General features: G+C 40.5%; 1 protein-coding gene across 5 annotated transcripts in view; it reads left to right on the plus strand.

The window, feature by feature from the left end:
- ANXA3 (annexin A3) overlaps nt 1-24,601 on the plus strand; it is a 59,146-nt gene continuing 34,545 nt past the window's right edge. The window contains exons 1-3 of one of the 5 annotated variants that reach the window (XM_004038872.5): nt 1-266; nt 2,841-2,893; nt 21,625-21,712. In XM_004038872.5, the coding sequence (XP_004038920.1) occupies nt 2,879-2,893; nt 21,625-21,712 (103 nt within the window). In that variant the 5' untranslated portion in view covers nt 1-266; nt 2,841-2,878. Of the gene's footprint in view, nt 267-301; nt 753-2,840; nt 2,894-18,874; nt 18,980-21,624; nt 21,713-24,601 lie in introns of those variants that run through there. The other 4 variants (XM_019026067.4, XM_055385134.2, XM_055385133.2 and 1 more) reach the window with 4 other exon arrangements.

Consider the following 24,601-nt stretch of genomic DNA (forward strand, 5'->3'; position numbering starts at 1 on the left):
AAAAGGGTGGGGAAGCTTAGAGACCGGCGAGGGAGCAGAGCTGGGGCGCCTGTGTACAGGGATAGAGCCCGGAGGCAGCAGGGCGCGGCTTCCCTTTCCTGGGGCCTGGGGCCGCAATCAGGTGGAGTCGAGAGGCCGGAGGAGGGGCGGGAGGAAGGGGTGCGGTCGCGATCCGGACCCGGAGCCAGCGCGGAGCACCTGCGCCCGGGGCTGACACCTTCGCTCGCAGTTTATTCGCACACCAGTTTCCCCCACCGCGCTTTGGGGTAAGTTCAGCCTCCCGGCGCGTCCCCGCGAGCCTCGCCCACCGCCGCCCGCTGACGGGTGGCTTGGGGAGGTCGCGGCGCCTCGCCCAGTTCCCCCGCGAGTGCAGCTCGACCCTGGGCAGGGCTGGCGGCTGGCGCCCGCGCCCGGCCCCAACCCAGCTGCGTGGGTGGGGAGCTGGAGGGACCTCAGTCCCGCATTTCAGAGTCGAGGAGACTGGGCCCAGGGGGGAAAAAGTGCCGTGCCATGGGAGGGTCACCCAGGTCTTGGTGGGGCCCAAGCTGATACTCAGCTGTCCTCGCTCCCTGAAAGCTTCGCTTATTACAGCTAGCAGCCTAAGGGATCCACTTAGCCATCTCGGCCTCCCCAGTCCTAAAGGTCTAGGGGACAGAAAAAAGCTGGGAGTCGGAAGGTTCCTCGGGTCCCCGGCATGGCAGAGGGGGCTGGCTCAGAGGTCTGCCCTGTGGACTTGGAATCGCACCCATCCTGTGAGCATCTTCTCCCCCTCATATAGGCAATTTATTTTATTTTACTTATTTTTTTAGAAGGTAGAAAAAAGTGGATTTGCATATTGAGGGTTGGAAGTTCAAGAAGTTTGCTTTTTCCTGAAAAGACTAACCGTTTTCTTTGCAACAGAATCCTATTGACTAGATATGAATCATTCCCTTGGCATTTGAGTCACCAGGTGGGAGATTTGGATACTTGATTGCAGATGACCATATATAGGAAATTATGCAGGTGCTGGGAGGTTCTGGGTCGCTGGAGGCCCCTCTGGCTACTGATAAGAAATTGCATAGCCCAAGCCGAATTCTTTCCAAGGATTTGTGTTCAGCACTGACAGCAAGACCCTGCCCTCCGGGAAAGATACATTTACTATGTTCATCAACATCATTTTTTAAAATGTAACTAATTAAAACGTTACTCCATGAAGATACCACCTTTGGTTTTCACGAAGACGGAAAACTTCAGACTGACCAGAAAGGGAATTTTTAAATGTAAAGAAAACCAGAATCTTGTTCCCAGAACTATGTGGTTGCGTAGAGAAACCTGTTTAGAAATAACCGTAGAGGAGGAAGTAAAAGGAAATGATGTAATCCCTTTCAGGAAAGGATATATTGAAATTCTGTTTAAGTCATTTGGCCTTCGCTGTGGAGTAATTCTTTACATCTTAAAAGTTAAATGATAGATTAGTAATAATTCTTAATAATTTTCCAGTTCTGCTGGATCAATGCATATTAAGTGTCAGATTTGGTCAGGTGTGGGCCAGGCAGCAGATTAAGGCAGAAGCATGGGGGTTAGGTTCATACCTTTAGAGTCTAGCTGCCTGGATGCAGTAGGGGTCCACTCACTAGCTGCGTGACTGTGGGACATTACCATACCTCTCTGGGCTCCAGCTTCTTCATATGCAAAACGAAGATGTGATACCTAACTCACTGGATGATTGTGCGGCTTGTATTAAATCATTCATTTAATCAATAAGTTTTTTTTTTAATATCTACCGTGCACCAGTGCACACAGATAAGAAGAATCTCCAGCCCTGTGAAACTGACCTCGTTCAATGCTGGTAACACCCCCTTCTTCACTTTTTACAGATGAGGAAATTGAGGCCCAAAGAAATTGTGTTTAGCTTTAAGAGGCAAAATGAGAACTAATAATGCCTTGTTTTCATTGTACAGATGGTTTGACTTCTGATTTTTAGACTTCATAATAGTTTATCTGGCTGTAACCCCTCATAAGTCAAAGAGCATGTATTTAGAGAGATGCAGTATTAGACTCTAACTGGAGAGTTGACTGCCCTAGGCTACAGAGAGCCTGAAAAAACCAAGGTGAAATATTTCCAGAGACTAATAGTGTAATTTCCCATTGAACTTTGCTCTGGGGGTGTCAGGGAATTTTTAGAATATTTTGTTCCCAGGAAGGGTGGGAGCAACTTGCATTTCTAAATCAACCCTGGAGATATGCCAACATGTTTGAATAATATCTATTTAAGAAAAATGTGTCTGGCTTCCCAATCAAAGAACTGTCCCTTTCACCTCTGCATCCCACCAAGGACTGGACCACCTCCTCAAAGAGCAGACGTGTCTTTATAACAGACTGTAGGCTTGGAGCCTTGTAAAATATACATGGAGTTTCACAATCAAGCACAAGGAATCCAACTGAAGGCAGCTAAACTTTGTGTTCATTTGGTGAGGAGGAGCAAAATCCTGTGTTTTTGTTGTTATTGATCCCCGTAGTGGTAGCCTGTCAGTAATCAGCAGAGTTCTCCTGGACTTTAAATAAGTCAAAAATTGGCTTTTCAGGAAGTATATTTGTAAGCATCTTAAGTACAAAGATTTTTTTCTGTCTCTTGTCTTGAAGTCCTCACAGGTCTAGCACAGTCCCTTGCATATGGTAGATGCTCAGTAAATGTTTGTTTAGCAAATGGGATACCCAATGTCAGATATATCCTCTTCCTGAGAAGGTTTTTCTGTGAATGTTGACATCTGTTTTCTGGATTCAAGATTAAGGGTTGGACTGAGATTATTGTGTTCTGAATCACATATTGATACCATTTACTAATTGTTTTCTTTTAATAGATTAGTGTGATCTCAGCTCAAGGCAAAGGTGGGATATCATGGCATCTATCTGGGTAAGTAAAAATTAAGCCTTCACAACACAGTAACATATATGAGTCGAACCAAAACACAGAAGGTCAAGATAGCAAGGAAAATTTTAGGAAAGTTTTTAAGTTTATCTGGCAAAATTAACATGCTAGAAAAGCCAGAGGATGTCAAAAATAATAAAATATTTTAAAAAATGCATTGTAAAGTTACATAGTTAAAATAACTTATGATGACACCAAAGCGGAAAGGTCAAAATCAGATAATAAATTTAGTATATAATTTGGGAATTTATAATATGAAAAAGATGACATATCAGAGAAGAAGAGATGGATTATTCAATAAATGTTAGGAAAACTTCTAGCTGGGGAAAAAGTAAATCTGTATTCCTTTTTCTCCTTACGATAAAATAACTTCCATGTGGATAAAATACAGAAATGAAGAAGATGAAATATGAATGGGCCGGGTGTGGTGGCTCACACCTATAATCCTAGCACTTTGGGAGGCTGAGGTGGGTGGATCACCTAAAGCCAGGAGTTTGAGACCAGCCTGGCCAACATGGTGAAACCCTCTCTCTACTAGAAATACAAAAATAGCCCGGTGCGATGGCAGATGCCTATAATCCCAGCTACTCAGGAGGCTGAGGCAGGAGAATCGCCTGAACCTGGGAGGCAGAGGTTGCATTGAGCTGAGATCATGCCACTGCACTCCAGCCTGGGAGACAGAGTGAGACTCCGTCTCAAAAAAACAGAAAAAGAGAAAGAAATATGAATGGATTGAAGAATAATCTTGGAGTGGGGAAGGTGCTTACAACTGTGACACAAAACCAAACGCCTAAAAGAAAAATATTGATCTATTTTAACTACATACAAGTTTATAACTATGACAGCCAACAATCCCATTGGTAGAGGCAGAAGACAGCTCACAGGGAAAAAATATTTGCAGCACATTAGACAAAAGACTTATTTCCTTAACATACAAATAACTTGAATAAATTGGTTTAAAAAATGAACTTGACAGAAAAAGTTGTAAGGGACATAAACAGGACATAAAAAGAATTATAAATGTCCAATAACATCAGAAGGTGCTACAAGGTTGGACACAGTGGCTCACACCTATAATCCCAGCATTTTGGGAGGCCAAGGTGGGAGGATCATTTGAGCCCAGAAGTTCGAGACCAGCATGGGTAATATGGCAAGACCCAGTCTCTTAAAAAAAAAAAAAAAAAAAAAAACTTTAAAAATTAGCTGAACGTGGTGGGGCATACCCATGGTCCTAGCTACTCGGGAGGCTCAGGTGGGAAGATCGCTTAAGCCCAAGAGGTGGAGGCTGCAGTGAGCCATGTTCATGCCACTGTACTCCAGCTTGGGTGACAGAGTGAAACCCTATCTATTAAAAAAAAAAAAAATCCTGCATCTCAGAATTGAAAAAAACATAAATATCATGATGAGAAACACTTTTCTACTCAAGAGATTGGTGAAGGTTAAAAAAAAAAAGTAATGTAGATGATGTGGCAAGGTGATATTTTTATTCTCTGTTCATGGGAGAGTAAATTTGGTACACTTTTGGATAGTATTTTGGCAATATCTATCAGTCCTTAAATGCACATGTCCTTTAAACCCAGTAATTCCACCTGTGGGTATGTATCTTATAGATAAACTTGCATAAGGTTGAAAAAATAGGGGCCCAAGTACATTTGTTTGTATTAATGAAAACAAACATGCAGACAGCATAAATGTCCATCGATAGGGTAGGAATTTATACTCATTTATAACTTACAGGCATTTTTATGTGATCATTAAAATGAATGGGAAAAAAGTGGATCAGCTGTATGTGAATTGACATTAAAAAAGTCCCAAGATGTAATAATTTAAAAAATCAACTTATAGAATAATATGTACAGAGGGATTCTGTTTAAAAGAAAGAACAAAGAAAATAAAAAATTTGCAGAAAGACTATTACATCAAAACTTTGTGGAAAGGTGGAATTGTGAGAAAGGACTTTTACTTTTCAATATATCACCTTCTGTACTGTTTGATTTTTTTTTTAATCATGAGCATACATTATATTTTATAAGTAAGGGGGAGGGCAAGTTTAAAGAAAAGCCTGTGCAGAGATATGACCATCCCTTGGCCCGGCGTATGGATGGAAGGTGTGCTGTTGGAAGGCTTTGTTTGGCCCAAGTTACTCCCTTCTCACTGGCTAGGAGGCTAATCTCTCATCTTTCATCTGAAATCCCTGCTGCTTTTATGAACATATCATAGAGTCAGATGAAAAAAGCATCTCTCCAAAATGCTGGTGTTAAAAAAAAAAAAAAGTCGCCCTCTGGCCCTAGCCCATGAGTAAATTGACATGGAATTAGTTGGGCAGGCTCTCCTGCTGACACCTTCAAAGGCGTGGCACATTTCTGAAGGGCTAGGAGAGACCCAAGTGCGTGTGATCAAGGGTGTATTCATTTCCTATTGCAGCTATGACAAATTATCATAAATTTAGCAATTTAAAACAACATCCATTTATTACCTCACAGTTCTATATGTTAGAAGCCTGAAATGGGTCACACAGCACTAAAATGAAGGCGTTGTTGGGACTGCATTCCTTTCTGGAGACTTTGGGAAGAATCCTCTTCCAAGCCCTTTTAGGTTGTTGGTAGAATTTAGTTCCTTGTAGTTGTCGAATTGAGTTCTTAGTGCTTGCTGGCTGCCAGCAGAAGCTATCTTTGGCTCCTGGAGGTCTCTGCCTGTCCTTGTATGTGGCCCCTGCATCTCAGAACCAGCAATGATGCATCAAATCTTTCTTATGCTTGGAATCTCTTTGGCTTTTCTTTCTGGGGGATCTCTTTTCTGCCATTCTCTTCTCCCTCCAGCTGAAGACATTTCTCTGCTTTTAAGGGCGCGTGTGATTAAATTGGGCCCACCTGGATAACACGGGCTAATCCCTGTGTTTTAAGGTCTGGAACCTTAATTATGTTTGCAAAGTCTCTTTCATCATGAAACACAATACATTGACAATTCCCAAGGATTATGGTGTGTGCATTTTAGGAGGCTGTTGTTCTGCCTACCACAGGGGCTAGGAGTATGGCTATATCAGGGATGGTAGCATTTGGCATCAGATAGCAGGAAAGAGGTGGGGAGGGGCCAAAAACAGGAGGCTAACCTGAGCCTGGAGGGCAAACCCTCACGTGGAGAAAGAGGCCCTAGCCAAAGAAGGGCTCCTACTGTCTCTGGGTTTTTCTTTCTTTTTTTTTTTTCCTGTTTACCTCCTCTCCCTCAATTAAAGAACTAATACTTATGAGTGAGATCTCAGAGAGCAAACATTAAGAACAACTCAGAACTGCTATGGAAAACAAGATAGCAATTCTCCAAAAAATTAAAACTAGAACTACCACATGCTCCAGCAATCCCATTTCTGGGTATATATCCAAAGGAAATGAAAGCAGGATCTTAAAGAAAGGTATCTATATACCCATGTTCACTGCAGTACTTTTTATAATAGCCAAGAGGTAGAAGCAGCCCAGTTTCCATTGACAGAAGAATGAATAAACAAAATGCGGTACACACACACAATGGAATATTATTCAGTCTTTTAAAAACACATGTTGTGTGACAGGAAGAAAACCCTGTCACATGCTGCTATATGGGTGAGCCTTGAGCCCAGTATGTTAAGTGAAAAAGCCAGTCCCAAAGAGACAAAATACTGTATGATTTCGTTGATAAGAGGTATCCAAAGCAGTCAAATTCATAGGAACAGAAGGAGACTGGTCGTTAGGAATGAATAAGGAAAGAGAAAAAGAGGCATTGTTTAACGTGTAGAGTTTCAGTTCTGAAAGATGAAAAAGTTCTGAAGATGTTTCAAAGCAATGTGAATATTCTAACCACTACTGAACTATGCACTTAGAAATGGTTAAGATGGTAAAAACCCTCAGATTTCCAATTGTAAACATTCTTATCACAAAGTTTTATGTGTTCTTTTTTTCTCTCTGCCACACAAAACCACATACACACTCAAACATAAATAAGCAATCAAGTCATTGCATTTCTACAAAACTGTATACGTGATTATGTGTATGATTAGTTTATTACAGTGGTATGATCAAGGGAGAAGTCATTAGTTGCAATTTCAATGCATTACCATTGAAGATGAAAGAATGGCTGGTTTCTTAGGTCTTTTATATTCTATCTAGGAGTGTTGCAACCCTACCATTGTTTCAGATGAATCAACAATCTATGTTGCATTAGTATTTCCTTTGTTTGCAAATTTTGAATATCTCTGTTCAGACATATGTTCTACCACTTCACCCTTGATGAAAGGGCCTGATATCTTATTGGTTTGTACTCCTTGGACTTAGAGTCCCTTGTCATATGTTGCCTGTAGGTCCATAGCAAGCACTCAGGAAGCCCACAAATTAGAATGTCTTAGAACATGACTTTTTATTAAGCTACCACAGCAGTATTTTTTCTGCGTACCTTCTGTTATACAATGCTGGCTTTCTTATGTAAATACTCTGAGCTCTTTCCTCCTTGATCAATTCCTAACTTACATTTACAGAATAATAATAAATGTAATTCCTATTAGTTTGAACTCTCAAATTAGAATTTTTATTATGGTACTAGAATTTTTCTTTCTTTATTTCTTTATTTCTTTATTTTTTTTTTGACAGAGCTTCACTGTCATTCAGGCTGGAGTGCAGTGGTGCAATCATGGCTTGCTGCAGCCTCAACCTCCTGGGCTCAAGCGATCCTACTGCCTCAGTCTCCTGAGTAGCTGGGACCACAGGCATGCCCCCACCATGCCCAGCTAATTTTTAAATTTTTTTTGTAGAGATGGGAATTCACTGTGTTGCCCAGGCTGGTCTTGAACTCCTGAGCTCAGCTGATCCATCCACATTGGCCTTCGGAAGTGTTGGGATTACAGGTGTGAGCCACCACACCCAGTGGTGCTAGAATTTTTTAAAATTAACTCACAATCATTGTAATCACCATGAACTGTTATTAACATCCTAACTTGGGATACATTCTCCTTTCACCACTCCAAACTCTAATTTACAAAATGAGGAAAGGGAATATAGAGCTACTCTGCAACCAAGGAATAACAGAAGTTTTATAAAAATATATTACCTAAATACAATGCCTACTAACTTTGTTTTGAAGTTCATCCAAAACAGTTAAACAATTAAAGCAGCAAGTACCTAGTGCAACAGGCTCTGCTGGGAGCAGAATGAAGACAGTCTAATCAAAATTGTAACTCTCCCTTTCAGAACTCCCTAATCATTTAAAAGGTAGGCTCTTGAGCAAATTGCTTAGTCTTTCTCTACTTCAGTTTCCTCATCTATAAAACAGGTAGGGTAATAGTGCTTATCTCATCTACGGTTTGTAAGCATTAAGCCAGTTCATGTAAAATGTATTAGCAGTGCCTGGCATGGAGTGAGCACTCAATAAATGTTAGTTTTAATCAGCATGATTTCAATATATTAATTTTATTCTAATTTCTTGCCAAATAATATCGCTGCAACTGTTTTTGTAGAGGGGCTTCTGCCTATTTCCTGGGCCTGATTTTATTACACATCAATAGCCCCCTCTCCCCATTGGAATGGTTCTTTCAGCCATCTAAAAGAGATGTCACGTCCTCAATCAGATTCCTTCTGACCACTCTTGTTTTCAATATTTTACAATATTTTAAACACATATATATTTCTAAAGACATAAAATACTCCCTTTCCACTCCTAGTGGGCATACTGGAATACAGTTCTGACACTAACTACCCAGCATTAGCGTCAGATTCCACAGGATTAAGGGTTCAATCCTCCGCAAAACTGCCCTCACTTCAGATGTCAGTTCAAGTGTCAGGAATCACCTGCACTTCTGGCCAACTGGCTATAAATTTAGAAGTTTTCATGACCCTCTGAAATTAAAGAATTCCCCAGAATGATTCACAGAACTCACTGAAAGTGCTATCCTTATGAATGCAAGTTTATTATGAGGGATACACATGGGCAAGCTCTGGAAGGGTCCTGGACCCAGAGCCTCCATGCCCTCTCCCTGTGGCATCAGGGCACCTCACCCTCCTTTGTGTCAGTGTGTTCAATAACCAGGAAGCTCCTCTGAGCCTCAGTGTCCAGAATTGTAATTGGAGTTCCATTATGTAGGCACGAATGATTGATTAAATTATTTGTTACATGATTGAACTCAATCTCCAGCCCCTCTTTCCTCCTCAGAGGTCTGGCTGACCAGAGTTGCAACCCTGTGATCACAGGGCTAATCTTTCTGGAGACCAGCCATCATTCTAAGGCTATCTAATGGTCTGCCATGAGTCACCCCAATTGCATCACAAAGTCACTCCTATCACTCAGGAAATTCCAAGGGTTTTTGAAGCTCTATGCCAAGAACCAGTGCAAAGACCAGATACATTCCTAATTATACTACACATCTATAACTCACATTAAGGCACACAGTTTCCAATATATATTCTTTTATTTTTGACTAACATTATATTAAAAATAAATAAAGTTATATTAATACCAATGGCCCTGGCTATTTAGGTTGATCAGAAGCTCTGATTGTTAGATGTATTTTTCATATATGGGAAAAATAGGAAAATGAATTAATGTTTGGTAATAAATATAGATTAGCAAGGCAGAATCATTCAAAACATGGGATCCATATAGAAGATACTGAAAAAGGGATCCGCGGTGGTAGAAATGTTGGGAAAGGCTGCCAGGATGGACCCTTGCAGATAGGAAAAGCTAATCTATGATCAAGTGTTCATGGTGAGAGAAGGCACAGCCCCCCTTCCCTCCCGAACCCTTCCTCTCTGGTGGGAACAAGATTGGTGCAGTTTGACATATGAGGACACAGTCGTCTCATTTCCACTGTTAACCCAGAGGAATGGCAGTAGTGGTAGAGGCTCTTAGGAAAGGTGCAATGTGCTAACATGAGAGAGAAATTTGGGAAGATAATGCCTTTCAAATTCTGTCCCATGGAAGACACCAGCCCTGGGCATTTGGATGCTGTTGTTCCTGGGTTCAAAGAGTTTGTGAGTGTCCTGTCCAGTTTCATACTTCTTGCTTTGACACAGATATCCCATTAGACCTTTCTTTCCTGATGTGATTGCTTTTCTTTGCTATGCAAATTTAAAACATGTGTGAGGAGAAAGCTGTGTTCATGCATGTGAATATGCTGAACTCCTCCTCTGGTGTCCCTCCCATCTACCACATCCAGGAATGGAAGATCAAGCTTGGTGACTATTTTCACTGAAAGAGACTTTTCACATCCCAAGCAGAACAGGCATCTTTCCTGGTTAGGTGCTGTTCAAGTCTGCTGTGTGTTTTAAACCATGTTCCCTGAAGCTGCTTTAGGTAAATATTGGCATTCAGACAGGTACACAAATGGTCTTTTGCAGAAAGTTGATTTAAAACAGGTTAGACCTGGATTTCAAATCAAAACATTTAAGCTTTGTTTTGGGACAAAGCCTGGAAAGTTTCTCATCTGAGTGAGAACAGAGAGGCTTCCTAGGAATGAGTGGAATGAACACTAAAAAGCTGTTCTTTGCCGTTCTCTGATGTTAGCCCAACTGTGAAGGAGGGAGGGTCCCTCTTTTATATTTAATCATGATAAAACTATAGTATGCAAAGCTAATGTTTAACCATTGGAAAAGCCTGGTAAATCAGAGGTAAAGAGGAAAATAAAAAGCTCTAGATCAGAGAGGAAGGAATGTAAAGTGGAGAAGGTATGATTTGTTCTCTTGAAAGTCTATTTTTTTGGTGGATGTAAAGCAGTTAGAAAAAAAAGAAGTATATAGAGTACTGAGCAATAAAATGAATACACAGGTCTCACATGAATTATAAGAGAATAAATCAAAAGAGGAGAAAATTCTCAAGTCTATCCCTTCATTATCAGATCTTTATTTCTTTCATTTGTAACTCTTTGTGTTTGATTCAGTACCTCACGTAGGTTCTGGAGGCATGTTTAAATAGGAGTAGTGACAGCCCCATGTGAACAGGGTTTAAGAAAGGTGAAGATTGCATTTGTAGAATTTTTACCATATGGCATGGAGCTCTGAAAAGTCTGACAGTGGCATTTGAGAATTATTGAAAGAAACAGGATGCAGAACAAGAAAGCATTTTTAATTCATTTATTCACTCAACTAATATTTACTAACTATCTTTTATATGCCAGATATTGGCTCTGGCAACACAGCAGAGAAAGAGAAATAAAAAGGATGGCACCTACATTTTATTAGGGAAGACAGACAATAAATGAAGAAATAAATGTACAGTATAAAAAGACAGTCTTAAGTGCTCTGGGGAAAAGTAAAGGTGGATGATAAATATGATGGGGGGTGTGATTTTCTGCTCAGATATAGGAGGAGAAGTCAACGTGGCATGAGACGGTGAGCTGAGAGAATATCTCGGGAAAGAGCAGCCAGGCAGACGGAATGACAAGTGTAAGCCCTGAGGCAGATGGGCAAGACACATTTGAATGCAACAGGAAGAGTCCCACGAAGCAATAACAGGGATACAAGATTACAAGGGGATTGGGGGAGGTATTACAATTACAATTCTCTTTTATGATACTTTAGTATCCTCCAAAGGCCACAGAGAGTCCCAAGAAGTCTTCACATGGACTGTTCAAGGAGTTTCCATTCTCTAGGTTTACTTTACATTAGGAAGCATTCTTAAATTTGCTGCAACTTCTTGTTGGGATTATCGCTTTTTAAAAAAACTCATAAATAACCCATAACATAATGCATTTACCATCATGTCCGGTAGACATCATTTACCTTGGCCATTTATGTAAGAAGTATTCTGCCCAGAATATTACAAACAGGAGACATCCCTGATCCCAGTCCCTCACAGGTTTCTCATCCTCATAGGAGTGAGGTGGATAGAGTAAGTGTCCCCACATCTTGCAAAGCCAGTGCTGTGGTCTAAATGTCTGTGTCGCTCCCCCTCCCCCACCAACATGCCCCTTATTCATAGGTTGAAATCCTGACCTTCAGGATGATTGGGAGATGGGATCTTTGGGGGGTGATTAGGTTAGGTGGGGATTATTGCCCTTTTAAAAGAGGTCTGAGGGAGCTTGGTCACGTCTTCTGCCATGTGAGAACACAGCCAGAAGGTGCCGTATATGAACCATAAAGTGGACCTTCACTAGACACCGAATCTGCTGGCACCTTGATCTTGGAATTTTAGCCTCTAGAATTGTGAGAAATAAATTTTTATTATTTATAAGACACCCAGTTTATGGTATTTTGTTATATCAGCCTGGAATGCTAAGACAGACAGCCACCGTTCTCTAGCCAAGGGCCATTTAAGAAGACGTGGATTCTGCACTTCAGTGAGCCAAATTCCCTATATTTCTCCATATATCCAGGAAGATATAAATTCTCTATATATTCCTGTTAGATTGCAGGACCCTTAGACAGGGACGTCTCCCACAGAAGTTACACATGCACAGGGCTGAGTATGTGGCCAGAATAGCCATGTTAGTCTTCAACTCTTTGTGACCCTTGGACAAGAGAATTTGGTCAAGAACTCTTAACTAGGTTAAGCACTTTACTTTGATTGTAGAACAAAGAGATAATCTACAAATACTGGTGCTAGATGACTCAAAAGAAGATTAATACAAATTATTTATAATCTGCTTTAAACAAATACATGAAAATTATTCTGAGAAAGCTGTTCGTGTTAATAAAGTCTCTGGGGAGGCCCAGTGTTTCAAGCTCAATCCAGATAGTTGGGTTTGCTACCTTTGTCAGAGAAATGCTGAGCGCTTGGAGAGACAGGAAGGAAGATGTAACAGAATCACCAGACACAGTCATGCATTTCATGTCTCCAGTGTACTAGAAAACACTCAGCTTCTGAAGTATCTCCCAAATCTCCCAGAATACAATAGGAACTTTGATTTCTAGACTATTGATACTTGAAGGAAGCAACTCATCGGGCAGCCAACCATCTAGTGTAGAGCTTGGAGAAAGTCCACACTGTGAGATGTCATTGTCTTGCTTTCATATTCTTACTTAGCAAACTAATTCACAGTTATGTATTAAGCCCCTATCTGGGGACTGAGCACTGGGCTCCCAGCTGGATAAATAGGAATGAGTGAAACAAATGTCTCTGCCTTCTGGAATTTTATTTTAGAGGGGGTGGAGAGACAGATATAAACAGCGAGAGGTATTACTCAATGCTGAGTGCCCTAACGATGGAGAGGTGGCTGAGATGCAGAATAACAGTAGAAGACCTACTCAGATCAAGTGCCAAAGAAGGTCTGTTAGAGAAGATGGTCTTTAAGGAGAGGACTGAAGGTAAAAATCATTCCAGATAGAGAGAACAACACAAACCAAGGCATTAAGGTGAGAAAGAGTTCATTGTATACAAGCTTGACTTTCAAAGAACTGAAGTGTGGGAACTCTACCTCTCATCTGGAGAGAGTGGCTCCAGATAAGAGTCATGAAGGAGGTTGGGCCAAACCATGCAGGGCCCTATGGACCAGTGTAAGGAGTTTGGACTCTATTCAGTGTGAAATAGGGGAGTGACAAGATCTGACTTAGATTTTTTTTTTTTTTTTTTGAGCTGGAGTCTCGCTCTGTTGCCCAGACCAGAGTGCAGTAGCACGATCTCAGCTCACTACAACCTCTGCCTCCTGGGTTCAAGTGATTCTCCTGCCCCAGCCTCCTGAGTAGCTGGGATTACAGGCACCTGCCACCATGCCTGGTTAAATTTTGTATTTTTAGTAGAGGCAGAGTTTCATCATATTGGCCAGGCTGGTCTCGAACTCCTGACCTCAGGTGATCCATCCCAAAGCACAGAGATTACAGGTGTGAGTCACCCCACCTGGCCTGACTTAGATCTTTAACAGATCCCTTGGCTGCTATGTGGGAAATGGCTGGAGATGGGAAGCAGGAAGTAGAGGGACATGACTCAGATGTTCAAGTACGGGAGAGCGATGACTGAGTTGGACAAGAGCAGGAGCAAAGAACCTGGGGAGGAGAGCCCATGAGATTATCTTCTTAAAATAATCTCAGCAGGCCTTGCTGATAGAAGGAATTCAGAGGGAAATGCAGGTGAAGGAATCAAAGGGGACTCCCAGGTTTCTGGTGGCTGATGGTTGGTCCTTTTACAGGGATGGGGAAGGTTGAGGAAACTGAGCAAACTGGCGATGAGCACAGAAACTGGAGCCAGATTGCCTAGGTTCAAATCCTGGCTGTGCCACAAACTACCTATGTGACCTTGGCGAGTGTCTTAACCTCTCTGGACCCTCTTTTCTCTCCTCTATAAAATCACGGTATTAATTGTACCTACCTCATAGGGTGGTTTTGAGGATTAAATGATCAGGTATATGTAAAATACAAGTAAGTACTATGTAAGTGTCAGAAGGGGGAAGAAATAGCTTGGGAGGAAACAATGAGTTGATACAGGAGATAATCAAAACAAATACATGGAGGAGACATTGAATATACAAGACCAGTGCTCAGAACTGAAGTCTGGGCTAGAGCTATAATGTGGGATTTGTCTGTATAGAGAAGAGGGAGTGGAAGAAATAACCCACAGCAGGATTAGAGGGAAAGAAAAGAGAGAGCCACTTTCCACTTTAGAATTGCGTACTTTATAGAGGTCAGACAAAGGTGAGTGCATCCTGGAGAGGCAGGAAGAAACCTAGGAGGTGAGGCACAGGAGCCAATGGAAGGCAGGCTAGCTGTGAGTGACACACGCTCCAAGGGGTCAAGGCTTCTTATTATAACTCATGTGTCATGGAAAATGCAACGTCAATGGCTTGTTTGTCCCTGTCTTCCCTGATTTCTGAATCACATTCATCTTTCTACTCCATCCCACACCCTCCTCTGTTCTCACATTCCAGTCCTCTTGCTCTGACACTGCCCCGATGATGAAATCACTGTATTTAAAAAAGAAAAGCTGAACTATTGACAGTAGCAAAAATATGGAATAAACCTAAGGTTTATCAACAGAGGATTGAATTAAGAAAATGAATGTAGAATACTATACTATACTATACTATACTATACTATACTATACTATACTATACTATACTATAGAATACTACTCAGCCACTCAGCCACAAAAAAAAAAAAAAAAAATGAAATCATGTCTTTTACAGGAACATGAATGGAACTGGAGGCCATTATCCTGAGTGAAATAACTCAGAAGCAGAAAGTCAAATACCACTTATAAGTGGGAGCTAAACAATGGGTACACATTGATATAGAGAACAGAATAATAGAGATTGAACACTTCAAAAGGTGGGAGGGTGGGAGGGGCTAAGGGCTGAAAATTACCTATTGAGCACAGGGCTCACTAGTCGGGTGACGGGTACACTAATAAAAGCCAAGACTTCACCACTATGCACCATCTGCATGTAAGAAATCTGCACTTGTACCCCCTAAATATTTTTAAGAAATTTAAAAAAGAAAAGCTGAAAAGCATGAATATTTTTTCTTTGAGTGAGCCCAAGAACAAATATAAACTTTTTCTTCAGAACTTTGGACACATTATGAACAAAGCCATGTTGTCAGCCTGGCATATCTCAGGCATCCCAGCGTCTGCCAGTCTTGCCTGCTGTGGACGTTCAGCACCGCCTACTCCTTACTGCCCTGTGGGCTGCAGAGCATGCCTGCGGTGGTGGTGGGAGGCTTCTGTTTGTGCATCATCTTCCATAGGCACAGTGATCATTGTCAGCCAGTGGGACTTCTAGGTGAGGAGGCTCTTAGGCGAGGCCCCTAGGATTTGTCCTGTAGGAACCGCTTGGTTACCAGTATTTTTCTCTGGCCTTTACCTGCTGTATTAGTTTCCTAGGGCTGCTGTAATAAAGTACCACAAGCTGCTGGTTTCGAATGACATGAATATATTATCTCACAGTTCTGGAGGCCAGAAGTCTAAAATCAAGGTGTGGGCAGGGCCGTCCTCCCTCTGAAAGCTGTAGGGGAGTCCTTCTTAGCCTCTTCCTGGTTTCTAGTGGTTTACTGGTATAGGGGAGTAACAGTAATCCCCATAGGTTCTTAGTTGGAAAGCACCTTTGTTATAAAAGACAGATTGACAAGAGAAAACCAGACAGAAGTTTATTAACATGCATATTTTGAGTATACATGGAGACACCAAGAGAATGAGTAGTTTTCAGAGGTGGCTTTGAATTTCAGCTTATATCGCATCTTCAACAAAGAACAGTAAATTTTTGGTAACAAGACAATAGAAAAGGACCTTTGAATCTCTGTGGGCAGCAACTTGCAGGTGGGGCAGTGAAGAAAGGCAAATAACTTGCAGATAAAGGTTAGTTAGTACAGCTTGCTAATATAAATTCTTCTAATACCATTGTCAGGCTGATAAGGGTCTTAAACTATCTTCAGTCTTTAACCTTTGTTCTCCCTGGTAGTCAGGAGGGCAGAATACCTTTTGTCTTCATAAATCTTTGTCCTGCTTTTAGGCAAATGGAGGAAAGATATCTCTTGAGTATCTGTTTCTTCTTGTCTTCAACAATCCTTCATGTTTTGAAGAGGCACATTCTGGTCTCATACTGGCAGCTCGCAGCTGCGTAACTCCAGTCTCTGCCTTCACCATCACATCACATTCTTTCTGTATGTCTCTGCCTTTACATGGCTGTCTTATAAGGATACCAGTGGTATTGGATTGGGGGCCTGCCACTGTGACCTCATCTTAATTAATTACATCTGCAATAACCTGGTCTCCAAGTAAGGCCACATTCTGTGGTACTGTGGGTTAGGACTTTAAGGTATTTTTTTGGGGAGACACAATTCAACCCATAACACCTGCCTCACTTGACTGCATTTTATTTCAGGGCTGTTTACAGTAAACTTTCTTTGGTTTTGAAAAATGCTTTTTACTGGAAAAATTGAACAGGAAGTCTTAACAATTTCCAAGTTTGATTGCTTTATTTTTTATAATCTACTCCATTTTTCCTTGTATCATAAAGCTTCATGACCCAACATAGCATCTTGACATTGAGCAGAGAGCCATCGTTTCTCCCCGGCTCTTTGAGAGCTCCTTGTCCTGGAGTTTTATCTGGAGCTTTGATTTGATGCCTCAATTTTTGGATGTGGCCTTTACAGGGCTTTCTGAAGTGATGAGTGATCTGGCTTCACCGCATCTTCAAAATGTCCCTACAGCAACTGCTATTCTTGCTCTGTAGCATTTGGCTTTAAATATGTTTCATATCAACAGGGTTGGCACCTTCTGTTTTTCTCTTCCACTCATCCTTCTGAATGTAAATGTTTAACTTCTTGCAAACCCAGTACACTTTGCATGAAGAAATAGGTACAACTGGCTTTTGTGAGTCAAAAACAGACTGGCCTCTCCCAGGGGCAATAGCAAACAGCTCCCTAGGCCCAGCTTGGCCAAGCAGTGGCTTCAAGGTGTCATGTGCTAAGGCTGACCTCCGAAGGATGATTTTAGAAGATCAAGGGAGATTATATTGTCTTGAAAAAGATGGTTTAAATGAGATGAAGGCTAGTCTAGTTTAGGAGCAAAGACTGTTGGAACAGACCACTTACTGGCTGTGGGAACTTAGACAAGTTACTTAATCATCAGTTTCATCATCTGTGAAAAGGATTTATTATATCTACCTTATAAGTTTATTGCAAGGATTGAATAAGCAAATGCAGGAAACGCGCTTAGCACAGTACTTGGCACATAGTGATTAGCAGCAATTGTTCTTAGTATAAAGAGCTCCTGTTACTTTCCCCCTTTATCTAGACATTCTTTGCTTTAATTTGTTTTCCAACTGGCTTCAGCAGCATTTTTCTTTTGGAGGCATCTGAAGGTCAAGTTTCAGAAAAGGAAAGCAAGTAAATGTGTTTAAATGTGTGGATGGAAATCTCATCAAAGGCAATTTTTTTTTTTTAAATAGACTTTGCCAAGTATTCAGGTGATGTTCTACACTAGCACTGACTATGTTAGGACACTAGGGTTACTAGAAATAAACTCAGCCAAGTATTGATTAGTAATATAAATGTCAAGGAATTAAGCTTGCAGCGGAGCAGGCAATGCAAGCAGTCTTGTTTGGCTGTAAAAATGCCAACATTCCTGAAACGATGAGCTCATCATTAAATTCTTCATCTTCCACACCCATAAGAGAATTCATGGCTTGTTTGCTCATTTTTGCTTTGGTTTTCTAGACAGCTAAGAAGGAAATAAAGCAGTGCTTAAACTTTATTGTGTACTAGAATCACCTGGAAGGTTTGTTAAATTGCAGATTCTGCATCCTGGCCCTGCAGTTGTTGGTTCAGGAACACTGGGGTTGGGCCTGAGAATTTGCATTTCTGTCACATTCCCGGGTGATGCTGATGCAGCTGCTTCAGGAACCACATTTTGAGAACCACTGAGATGAACTCCCCTGAGGCATTGTGATGTGACATAGAGCAGGGGGCATTTTAGTCATAAGGTGATGGATTTGAGTCCTGGGGCCGTCCTTATTAGCAGAGCTCTTTTAAGCAAATAATCTCTGTGAGACTGGGTTTCTTCCATTTTCAATTAGAAATAATAAAATTCACCTCATGAAGGCCCTTGTAAGAGTTAAATGTTTGTAAATCACTTTGTTCATGTATTAGTTTTAAAATATTTCATTAATCTTTGATTGTAAGTTTTTTTTGTAAGTCATGTAATATTTCTGAATGATTTGGGCAACCAAGTCTATCAAATGAATAATGCCATTCATTTAAATAATGGAAGCAGTTTTAAATATTTCACTAAAATTCCACTTCAGAATTCCCAAGCCCTTTTTCAAGCTGGGGTGTGTGTATGTGTACTTTCTTCCCCCCTTGTAATTAAACAAGTTATTCCTCCCCCATTTAATTCTTGCTAAGTACTAAATTGCATAATAAATTGGGAATTTCCTCCTTCTCTAATTCTGTGCATTGGCATTTTAGCATATTTTGATGTGTAGGTGGTAGAGGGCAGTAAAAAGTTCACAGCTGCAGTGCAAACCCTGAGTTTTCATGATGCATGAACAACTGGGATCTGACCACAATTTTGTCTTTTTATATTTAGAATCAGCCACGTCAATATCTGCATGGCACAGAATCACTTGGGAGCTTCTTACACACGTAGAATTTAGCACCCCATCTCTAAAACGTATGATTCAGTATATAGAAGGTGGGTCCTGGTCATATACATTTGAAGTATCACCCCAGGTGGTACAGAGACTGCACTTCATGAAACACCAGGAATGGTCTGGAATAGTCTAGTTTGCTTTTAAATTCAACCTCTGCCTGCAACTAGCTGTGTAGACTTGATCAAATTCTCTGGTCTTCTTAAATCTTGGTGCTGTTTATGTGAAATTGCTCACTCTCATTTATTGGGGCTGTTATGCAGATTATAATTAACATATATAAAGTGCCTAGCATGTAAAGCGTGCTGGGCATGAAGCATTCAAACAATCTAACGTTGGGGTAGTTCTTTTACAATGCCAGGCACTGGAAGGTGAACAGATAAGATCAACACAAAAGTTCCTAGGTGGATAGAAGTGAAATGAAGCCAGTTGGCTCTGTGAATCCATAAAATATTTATCAAGCCTTGGAGAAAGAGAATTCATCAAAAATTATATTAAAGTGACTAATTTCTTTTCTTTATTTCTTTCTTTCTTTCTTTTTTTTTTTTGTGAGACAGGGTCTCACTCTGTCACCTAGACTACAGTGCAGTGACACAATCACAGCTCACTGCAGCCTTGACCTTCTGGGCTCAAGTGGTCCTCCCACCTCAGCCTCCCAAGTAGCTGAGACCACACCTGTACACCACCACACCTGGTAATTTTTTAATATTTTGTAGAGACAGGGTCTTACTGTGTTGCCCAGGCTGGCCCTGAACTCCTGGGCTCAAATGATCCTCTGTCTTTGGCCCCCGAAAGACCTGGGAGTACAGGAGTGAGCCACCATGCCCAGACTAAAGTGACTGGTTTCTTACAGGTATCTTCAGGTCAGGAACATTCACAACTAGTTTCTAACTTGCAATTATTTTCTAGGTTCTAAAGTTCTTATTTTGGATGCTATAAGATTAAACAGTGTTTGAGTGTATTGAAATCAATTATTCAATCTAATCTAATGAATCAGCAGACTATCATGTTTTACTGTGCCAGAACACTAATTTTCCATTCACTTTAATGTGACAGATAATGTCCTTTCATGAAAATATTAAACCCTTTAAGAGAGCCAAAATGAAGCCATATGAATACAAGACAACAGAGCCAATACTATTCAGTAACAGGATAGAAAAATGCTGTTTAAAAAGGAAATATTATTACTGTAAATACAGATTTTTTTTCAAGAATTTAGGAACTACCACATAAATCTACGTTTACTTTGATTTTTCTCAACATCTTTGTGGCTGTCCTTCTTTAGTCTCATAAGCAATTTAAAAATATTTTTTCTGTATTATGGTCTTTCCCAGCTTACTGACATGCTTCTAATTTACATGCTTAAAATTAGTAGTGTGGCATTTTTTACTTCCTTGCACTTCCTGAAGATCTATGATGTCAGTAGAGCTTTTAGAAGGTCTTCTAATTGCACATTCATTAAACAAAGCTTAAGAACAGACAGTCCTAAGGGGGTTTTCATTTATGGATCATTTAGTCTGGGATTCCCCAAGGACAATGGTCAACATTAATTAAAACATCTTGAAGTCTGTAAACCACAGTTACTTCTGTGCGAGATGCCATGATGAGCTTTGAATTATCACTTGAAAAATAAGATTTAGGAAATTTCAGCTTTCTTGTTGCTCTCCTGCAAATGCTACTTTAAAACAAATTTTCTTCAGTGTCACCAAGATTAACACAACTTACTGCTCTAGAGAACCAATGTTTTATATTTGTAATTTGTTACACAAAAGAAAAAGAGGACTCCTGAGATATGGGGTAGATACCATATTCCCTGTGTCTGGGGGGTAGACCATCACTTGAACTGTAACTGCCAGATGGGTTCTTCCTGCTCACTGCGCAGACAAAATCAGTCCACTGAGACCATCGCATTGCAGTAAAGAAAAAGTTTAATTGATGCCAGGCTAGCCACACCATGTGGGAGACAGAGTTATTACTCAAATCAATCTCCCTGAAGGCTCAAAAGTTAGGGGTTTTTCAAGGTTAAAATGGAGGGCAGGGGGCTAGGGAAGGGGCATGCTGATTGGTTGGAGATGTAATTATAGGGGTATAGAAAACAGTCCTTGTAGGCTGAGTCTGCTTCTAGTGGGGGCCACCAAAGGAGTTGCTGGTCTGGGTGGGGCTGTCCAGTAGTCAGAAATGCAAAAGCCTAAAAGACTTCTCAAAAGGCCAACAGTAGGTTCTGTAATAGTGATGCTATCTGCAAGAGTAATTGGGGCGGTTGCAAATATTGTGACCTCCAGAATAATGGCAGGTAATTATGTAACTATGCCTACATCTTAGTAAAATTCAGGCCCCTCTCATCCTCCTAACTTGGTAGACTTTCATTAATTTTACAAGGGTAGTTTAGCTTTTGGGAAAAGCTAGTATCATTTAAACTGTAAACTAAATTCCTCCTGAAGTTAGTTTGCCCCACACCCAGGAATGAGCAAAGACAGCCAGCCTGTGAGGCTAGAAGCAAGATGGAGTCAACCATGTCAGATTTCTCTTACTGTCGTAATTTTCCAAAGGCAATTTCAGAGCCACTCCTGAAGTGGTAGGAAGGTGTGCGAATTATGGGTTTGTCATCATATGCATGAAGGAATATGCATATGTAATACAAGAAAGATGTCATTTTGAACCAATGGGACTTTCAAATATTTCCTTCTAGGTTGGACACCGAGGAACAGTAAGAGATTATCCAGACTTTAGCCCATCAGTGGATGCTGAAGCTATTCAGAAAGCAATCAGAGGAATTGGTGAGTGATATTTTACAATTCCTTTCTTAATGTTGAAGCAAATCAGGCAAGTTACAACCTCAAAGTTCAGTTTGCTCAGATTGACTTACTCAATTTGATAAATTGTCAGGAATTTTCTAAAATTGTGAAACAACGAGGAAATATATACAGAACCCAGTTTTATTAAATCTTAACATTTATCATATTTACTTAATATTAAAAATTACCACTGATACTAGTGGTCTAGGGGAGATCCCCAAATGCCGGAGGAATCTCAACCCTGGCTGGTATCCAGGCTCTTGACACCATCTAGAGAAGAAATTCAAGGATGGGTCAAAAAATACTGAAAACACAGAGATTTATTGCAAAGTGAAAAATACACACTCAGGAAAGGGGAGTGTGAGTGTACTCAAGAGACAGTCGTGCACAAGGGGGTTTGGGGCTGTTGCCTTTATGGGTTTCTTTAACCAAGGGGTGGAATAGTCACGAAGATTCTGGGAAAAAGGTGATTTCTTGGAACTGTAGTGCCACCCCTTTTTACACCAAATGTTGGTGTTTCCGGAACTGCCATGGCACTGGTGGGTGTGTGATTGAGTATGTTAATTAGCATATAATGAGATCCTAGGAGAATCCTAGGTCAAATCCAGCACCATGTTGGGTCCAGTGGGTCTTAGCCAGCTTGATCCACACTATGGGTTTTCAGGGTCATATCAGCCCCTAGTTTCTGCAGCTATTTCAACAGTTTCCTTTTGCTAGTCATGTGAAACTGCTGCCTGGAATTTTCTGTTCTCCTGTGACCACCCTGTATTAGTCCTATCTAACCACCACCACCACTGCCACCAACAACAATAATAATTATCATAATAAATCATTACAAATATGGCCCCCTTGGTTGGGCATGGTGGCTCATGCCTCTGATCCCAGCATTTTGGGAGGGGGAGGCAGAAGGATCACTAGAGCCCAGGAGTTCAACACCAGCCTGGCAATATAAGGAGGGCCCTTCTCTACAAAAAACTCAAAAAATTAGCTGGGCTTAGTGGCTTGGGCTTGTGATCCCAGCTACTTGGGAGGCTGAGGTAGGGGGATACTTTGAGCCAGGGAGGTTGAGGCTGCCCTGAGCTGTGATTGTGCCACTGCACTCCAGCCTGGATGACAGAGTGAGAGTCTATTTCAAAAACAAAACAACAACAACAAAAAAACCCAGTACAATCCCGTCAGTTCTTCCTGGATTTCACTCTTGCCCCTTTCCCTAGAGATAAACACCATCCCAAATTAGAGTTCATTCCCATGAAACTTTTAATACCATAACTACATATACATGTACATATTGTTTTGCATGGTCTCAAACAGCATAAAATGAAATCATACTGTATACATTCTTCTGCAATATGTTTTTGTCTCTTAACATTATGTTTGTGAGATTTATGCATGTTGATATGGTGAGCTCTAGTGCATTAATTTTAACTGCATGGTAGTCTATTGCATCACTATATCAGAAGATGGGAATATTGATGGAACATTTAAATTGCCTACAATTCTTTTATATTGCAATATAAAAATGCTGCAATGAATATTCCTCTTATGTCTGATTGTGCATATTTGCTAGCATTTCTCTAGAATATGACAAGAACTGGAATTTCCACATTGATGGGGATGCTTCTCTTCAAATTAACTAGAAATTTTGCCATACTGCTCTCTGAAATGAATGCAGAAATTAGCATTCCTTTCAGCAATGTACAAGACTTCCTTTTGCTCCATATTCTCACCAACACTTGCTATAGTAAGACTATTCCAGTTTTCTAATTAAGTGTGTCTAAACAGTATCTTATACTGCACGTGTGTTTGTTTCCTGTCTCTACTCCAATGACTGATGCAGTTAAGCATCCTCACTTGTGCATCTGCTGCCACTTTCATATGTCAATAAAATATAAAGTATATTTTATCTATTTTTTTCAGTTGGCTTGTCTTCTTTATGATTGGCAAGAGTTTTTTTATAATTCCTCAATACAGACTTTTTAAAAAATATTACAAGCCATGAAAATATTTCCTATAAGTTTATGTTTTTTTTTTTTAACATTGGTGACATGGTTCGGCCCTGTGTCCCCACCCAAATCTCATCTTGTATCTTCCATAATTCCCACGTGTTGTGGGAGGGACCTGGTGGGAGATGACTGAATCATGGGAACAGGTCTTTCCCGTGCTGTTCTCATGATAGTGAATAAGTCTCACAAGATCTGATGGCTTTATAAGGCGGAGTTTCCCTGCACAAGCTCTCTCCTTGCCTGCCACCATCCACGTAAGATGTGACTTGCTCCTCCTTCCCTTCCACCATGATTGTGAGGCTTCCCCAGCCACATGGAACTGTGAGTTCTCCATTAAAGAGTTCCTTCATAAATTGCCCAGTCTAGTGTATGTCTTTATCAACAACGAGAAATGGATTAATACAATTGGTTACAGTAATTTTTATTGCATAGAAGTTTTAAATTTTAGTGAAATCAAGTTTACCAATATTTTTGTCCAGGATTTATGCTTATTGAATCTTTTCTATAATGAAGTCATAAAGATAGATATTCTCCTACTTTTTTTTTTCAAAGTTTTGAAATTTTATTTTTTTGTATTATGATCTTAAATCTACATGGAATTAGTGTTCATGGATGGTATTTAAAGGTGTCTAGTTTTATTCTATTTCATGTGGACGTTTAATTGTCCCAGAACAATGTATTGAAGAGCTCTTCCTTTTCACACTGATTTGTACGTAATATCACCTCTGTTTTATGCTTTCCTATTTTTCTCTTCTCTGTTATGCTTCATTTATCTATTTGGCCCTCCCAACACCACATTGTCACAATTATTAGGATTTTATAATGACACTAAATATCTACTGGGCAAGGTCTTTCTTGGCTCTTTGCC

Source organism: Gorilla gorilla, chromosome 3 (genome assembly GCF_029281585.2).
Source record: "Gorilla gorilla gorilla isolate KB3781 chromosome 3, NHGRI_mGorGor1-v2.1_pri, whole genome shotgun sequence".
Taxonomy (NCBI): domain Eukaryota; kingdom Metazoa; phylum Chordata; class Mammalia; order Primates; family Hominidae; genus Gorilla; species Gorilla gorilla.